A 6,843-nucleotide genomic window follows, 5' to 3' on the forward strand; every position below is an offset into this window, starting at 1 on the left:
AGCCATATTTAATATACAATAATTTTTTAAAGGTATAACCTGAAATACAAATGAGTTCAAATTTTACTATATACATCATTAACATTGTACATTTATTGAAATGTATTTGTCACTGAGATTTTGGTTGCTGGTGATATTAGGACTCATATTACATTGTAGTTAGGTCTTGTTCCAATTTGTTTTCAGAACTAAATAAAAACCAAAAATTACCATATGAGGTCAAACATTTTAAAGAGGAATGTAGATAGTAAAAAAATGTTTCCATCCACAAGCAGAGTGAATTTTGAATGAAAATTCTACAACTAGTCAGCGTTATAACTACAATTTTGAATGGCGAGTAATGTTCAAAACCTTTAATACAATATTTGTCAGTGATAAAATTGTGTTTTCATGAAAACACCGTATTTTTAATTTATTAGAATTTTCTATCTTTAATGTATCTAAAATTTTGCCACTGTGCAAAACTCAAAAGGTGCACAAATGTTTTCATAGTATGCAAAGTCAATAATGGATGTGTTTGTGATAGAACAATACTTATAATCAGCCGGCTCCCTGAAGAGGGCCATCAAGAGTAGGACAACTGAAGCCGCCATCAAATCTTGATATTGTAGGGTCCTTGAGTCATTCTCCATCTCATTCTACGTTCATTCTGCAGTGCCTCAGTCAGCCTCGAGAGAATGTCAATCCAAGTAAGCTTTTCAAAGTTTGAACAGAGCCATCTTTTCTGGAAAAGAAAGGGCCAGTCTTGCATGACATCACTGACTCTGGGTCATTGTGAGCCGGTGTGTATGTGGGTTTCGCTAACTCCCTAATTAGATTACTAATTAGAGGCCTGATTGGCTGAAGAGTCCTCACACCTGGGTTTGAACAGCTGACCTACAGGTTATCCCACAAACCTGCATACACACCGGCCCTTTGCGGATAAGATTGGCCGCCCCTGGTATAGGGTGTTTTATCAGATGTTAAACAGCAGACTTTACTCTTTTCTATCTACCCAATACATTTATATACAGTATACCTTTCACTCAATTAAAATTGGCAGTTGAAATATATATGTCAGTCGTGTTTGCACAGACCACCGTGGACAGCTAGCCACTCAAACGTATAAGTTGTTGCCACTTATAGCTCCTTCCACTCCTTCACCAGAAGTTACACCCATAATCGTTTCCTCAGTAGTGCCCCTAGGAATGAGGTGGGAACTTGTCCAGGCAGGGTCCAAAAACACATAAAAGAAGTATAAATACCAATAAGCTTTAATATAGTCTTCATTTAGACAAAGTGTACATGAATCTACCATAGACTTCCAGGGAAACACGTCATCAGCTTGGTGTCTATAGTTTGGTGTCTATATGTTTATCCTGCGCAGATGGTCTGGTGGTGCCAGGAAACGAGAACACACTTGCTGCCACCTCATCCCACACCTGCTTCATTTGAAAGGCTTCAGGCCCCCGTAGATGACATGCTCATGCCTTTTCACCCTCGCACACGAGCACATCTGTTTCCTTGGCCGAAATCTGTAATAGCAATCCACATTAGATCATGCACCGCTGCATTTTAAGTGAGGTGACGTGCCATTCCAATTGGATCATTGCACGTTACGCCCAAAACACGTTAGGACAACCCTTTTTCCACTTTGCAATTGCGCGAAGTCTGGTTTTTGGACACACCCATTAATGTTAGTTTCACTTTGCACTTTAGATCATCAAAATAGAGCCCATTGTCTTTAGATGTGAGTGTATGACTTTAGTCTTTAAAACATCTTTTTAAAGTCTTTTAGTGTATGGTTAGCATACCAGAGGAAAGGAAACACAACAATTCACCTGCAACAACAACAAATTTATTTTTGTATAGCGCATTATCACAATATTACATAGTCCCAAAGCGCTTTACAGCATCCCCACCCAAAGCCCCCAGTGAGTAAGCCATAGGCGACAGTGGCAAGGAAAAACTCCGTAGAAGGAAGAAACCTTGGGAGGGACCAGACTCAAAGGGGGAGCCCATCCTCCAGGGGCCGGCAGGGAGAGTCAAATACAGTTAAATCTGAAACACAAACGGGGAGCAGGGGGGAGATGACAAGCCGGTGCAATATGAAGTGCAATGCTCCGGCAGATATGGCTATCTGCCTCTCTAGACAAACAAAATTAAAAAAACAAAACAAAAAATCCCTACAACTGGTGCACATACATATATAATCAAATGAGCAACCAACACATAAGGGCAAGAGTGACAATCAGTCTAGTTAAGCAATCGAGATTCAAAATCCAGAGAATCAAATAACTGAAATGCGCAATAACTGAAAAAACTGAAGGAGCAAGAACAACAAATAAAATGCTGAACAAAAAATTAAATGCGCTGTCAGGTTGGAACCGGCATTCTATTCTATTCTATTCTATTCTATTCTATTCTATTCTATTCTATTACCAACATTCTATTTTATACAGTAATCCTACGAGTGATTTGTGGGGGCTGCCATCTTGGAGTTCCAGCATTACTCCCCTGGCACTACGTGGCCTGCTGACAGCAGCTGACAATGAAAGCAGCATGAATAGATAGAATGACGACGTTAGACAGTGGCCCCCAGTTACTGATTGATGTACGTTATATGGCTGGTGATATTCACGTTATTCAAATTTTACATATTAATTAGACATTGGTTATGACAAGAGCCAGAAAAAGGAAAAAAAAAAATGAGGTAACAATTTGAGGGTACAAATCATATACTTCAATAATGCTTAACTTATGATGATTTAATGCATGAATAATACGATATATTATGAATTCATGTTATTCACCATGAACTAATGATGAAGTTCACCATGGCTTTATCTGATCACACTTACTAGGTCATCAGTTAAGAAATGTTAATTAACAATCACTTCATACATTATTTGATATGCAACCAAAATTATCTAACCAAATAAAAGACATTCTGTCATCCTATATCTCATTTTGAAAATATATCAATATTCTATAAAAATTTAATATACTGCCCAAGGCCTATTAGAGAATGTTTAAATTGCTCTTCATGTGGTAAAGGCTTGTGGCAGAGCTATCGAAGTGGATCTGCTCCCACACAGCTCTCTGTTTTTTTTCACCAGCATTCCTTCACACCTCTATTTTTAAATACCTCTGCTTTGCTGTAAGCCTTTTTGGGTGAAAGTGTCCCCTCCATACCTTTATGTGCACCACAGGTGTCAGACTCCAGTCCTGGAAGGTCAGAGCCCTGCACATTTTTGGGTTTCCCCTCATTTAACACACCTGATTCAACTCATTGTGCTAATTATCACACAGCTCTTGAGCTGGATCATTTGTGGTGGAACAGGGAACGAACTAAGCTACACAGGGCTCCGGCCCCCCAGGACTGCAGTTTGACACCCCTGCCTTAGCTGATTTGTGACAAAAGGCCTGTTGAACAGCATTGTTTGTAGTACAGACTTCTTTGTAGATTCACCCCCCTTGAGGCTAATGGTAGTAATGGGAAGAATATCCCAGTTTGGCCACTATTATGTTTCCTGTAAATATGTTGTGTTGACACATTATCACTATATATGTAATTATATTTACTGTTAAACAATGTGTATATACTGAAATCTATATGAATCTTTTCATTTCAGAAAAAGACAATAATAATAATAATAATAAGGCAGGCAGCACTAAGTGCTTCATATAACAAATTTAACAATAAGCAGAACCAACAGAAAAATACAATAAATAAAACATTCAAATAAAAGGACAAATTGGGAAGTATAAGGAAAATAAAATGAATGAAACCAATCTATAAACAAATTAAGAAAGAAATAAGGAATCAAATACATTTGCAAAGGCTGATCAATGAAAGTATGTTTCTAAATGAGACAAAAATGGCTACTGAGTCAGTTGATCTAATGCTTGGAGGTAAAGCTGTTTCAACGTCTTGAAGCCATCAAAGAAAATGCTTTATGGGTAATAGCAATTCAGATACACAGTCCAGAGCTAAACCATGCAAAGTCTTAAACGTGATCAACAAACCTTTTAATAAGGCCTCAGTTGAACTGGAAGCTAGTGAATGATGCCAAAATTGGAGTAATATGCTCACAGACCTTTGATCTTGTCTGAAGTCTGGCTTCAGCATTCCATACCAACTGGAGACAAGCAATGGAAGAGTCATTTGTGTAGCAAATGAGGTATTACAATGGTCCAGGTCAGATATAACAAAAGCATGTATGACCTGTTCAGTACCTTCAAAAGATGCTCTAACGTTTGCAATATCTCAGTTTATAAAAGTCAGATTGTACCAATTTATTTACATGAGTTTGAACATTTAAACTGGAATCAAAGAGCACCCCTAAGTTCCTAGACACTGGACTACACATGTAGTCACACATAGAGGGCCATATTAAGCCCATGTGGTAACTCTAGACGGAGGGGTTGTTGCCAAGTCAGCACCATCTTAGAAGATGGCACCTTAAGTGGCTGCTTATGTCACTTATTGCACACAGCTGTATAACAGAAGCTGATGAGAGTCATCTCACCACAGATGCCTGAGATCCAGTTGATAGATACTTAACAGGCCTAGTGAGATGAATAATTACACCTGTCCCTCATTTTATATGAACCTGTTGGTTTTGGTTTCATTTCATGCTAAAAATTTCCTTTTACATTTCCATAATGTGTATAGTCAGTCCAGTTCCTACAGCACAGTTTCCTTCAATTAAGATTCTATTCTTAGCCTCACCTCAGTTTATGTCGTCCTGTCTGACAACCCAACCAGAGACGGTTTCACAGGGTACATGGTATTTTGGTAAATAATATTATTGCAGGAGGGTTGTTGGGCAAAAACTGGTTGTATGCCTTTCAAAGTAAATCTGGCAGAACCACCAAAACTTCGTTGAAGACTCAACTGTACCTGTAATGAACATAAAGAATTTTCAGAATATTAAAGTCATTGTTTACAACAATACGATGAAACATCCATAAATCCATTTTCATTAACTGCCTACTGGAGTCACTGAGTATGGAAGCATTCAAAGGAATCAGGGTATATAGGGTAGGGAATGCCAGTGCATAAATGGGCACAGACTCATACACAGCCGCTATGGGGAGAACATGCAAACTCCAAAGGGTGGGTCCAGAGGGAAAAGTGAAGCTACATCCCTGAATGTGTGAGACTAAATTACTACTCACTTTCTCAACCACAACTAACATTTAACAGTATGATTATTTACAAAATAACGCCCATACTATTGGTATCTTCCTAAAATTAAGAAGATTAAGAAACAAACTATGCAACAATGTTATCAAATTATAGTAAGTACATAGGTGTATTATTCAAAAGAGTTAAGTGTAAATAGTTAATGAAATTAACACAAAAAACTTAACAGTATAATGAAAAGTTCCTGTCCCAAACTCACTTATGAATTACAGAAAAATCAGTGTACCTGCTGTAAGAAGTCTTGAACTGCATTTTTATTAAGAAACACTGCAGATCGAAAGATAGCTTGGAGTTTTGCAGAGGTGGAGCTATTTTTTATGGGCTTAGAGGACATAATTGAGGGTGTTGTTGAGTTTGGTCCTGTGCTTGGGTTTAAGTTGGTGGTTGTTAGTGCAGGCGTTGTCATTTTAGTTGGTACTGTGGTTGAAGGTAAAGGGCTTGTTGGTTGTGGCACAGATGTTGGACTCGTTGAAGGTAAAGTGGAAGTTGTTAAAGTTGTTGCTGTAATGGGGACTGTGGTTGGAGTTGATGTGGTTGTTGTTTGCACCAGACTTGGTGTTGTGATTCGTACCATGGTTGGAGGTAAAGTGGTTGTACTTTGAATGAGAGTTGGTGTGGTGAGAGGTACGGTGGTTGGAGGTACAGTGGAAGGTGTCTGGACTGGAGTTGTGACTGGAACTGTGGATAAAGGTGAAGTGGCAGGTGACTGGCCTGGAGTTGTTGATGTCATTGCCTCTATGGATGGAGGTACAGTGGAAGGTGTCAGACCTGAAGTTGTTGGGATTAGCATCGTGGTTGGATTTGAACTGGTTGTGGTTTGTACTGGAGTTGGTGTTGTAATTGTTACAGTGGTTGAAGGTAAGTTGGTTGTTTGTACTTGAGTTGTGATTGGCATCGTGGTTGGAGTTGAACTGGTTGTTGTTTGTACTGCAGTTGTGATTGGCATCGTGGTTGAAGTGGTTGTGGTTTGTACTGGAGTTGATGTTATTATTGGTACTGTGGTTGAAGGTAAAGTGGTTGTTTGTACTGTAGTTCTGATTGGCGTCGTGGTTGAAGTGGTTGTGGTTTGTACTGCAGTTGATGTTGTTATTGGTACTGTGGTTGAAGGTAAAGTGGTTGTTTGTACTGGAGTTGTGAATGGCATCGTGGTTGGAGTTGAAGTGGTTGTTTGTACTGGTGTTGTTATTGGCACTGTGGTTGAAGGTAAAGTGGTTGTTTGTTCTGTAGTTGTGATTGGCATCGTGGTTGCAGTTGAACTGGTTGTTTGTACTGTAGTTGTGATTGGTACTGTGGTTGAAGGCAAAGTGGTGGTTTGTACTGGAGTTGTGTTTGGCATCGTGGTTGCAGTTGAACTGGTTGTTGTTTGTAGTGTAGTTGTGATTGGCATTGTGGTTGCAGTTGAAGTGGTTGTTTGTACCGGTGTTGTTATTGGCACTGTGGTTGAAGGTAAAGTTGTTGTTTGTACTGGAGTTGTGATTGGCATCGTGGTTGAAGTGGTTGTGGTTTGTACTTGAGTTGATGTTGTGATTGGTACTGTGGTTGAAGGTAAAGTGGTGGTTTGTACTGGAGTTGTGATTGGCATCGTGGTTGCAGTTGAAGTGGTTGTTTGTACTGGTGTTGTTATTGGCACTGTGGTTGAAGGTAAAGTGGTT

The 6,843-nt window shown here is 39.2% G+C and overlaps 1 protein-coding gene across 1 annotated transcript; it reads right to left on the reverse strand.

Annotated features, from left to right (window-relative positions):
- Positions 1-4,249: 4,249 nt before the first annotated feature.
- LOC111854664 (uncharacterized) lies at positions 4,250-6,426 on the reverse strand. The gene is made up of 2 exons (XM_023832884.2): positions 5,418-6,426; positions 4,250-4,885 (listed from the first exon to the last, which is right to left on the reverse strand). Exons 1-2 carry the CDS (start codon positions 6,333-6,335, stop codon positions 4,721-4,723), a joined length of 1,083 nt encoding a protein of 360 aa, XP_023688652.2. The 5' UTR covers positions 6,336-6,426; the 3' UTR covers positions 4,250-4,720.
- Between the last annotated feature and the right edge of the window lie 417 nt (positions 6,427-6,843).

The sequence above is a fragment of the Paramormyrops kingsleyae genome, chromosome 21, assembly GCF_048594095.1.
Source record: "Paramormyrops kingsleyae isolate MSU_618 chromosome 21, PKINGS_0.4, whole genome shotgun sequence".
NCBI lineage: Eukaryota > Metazoa > Chordata > Actinopteri > Osteoglossiformes > Mormyridae > Paramormyrops > Paramormyrops kingsleyae.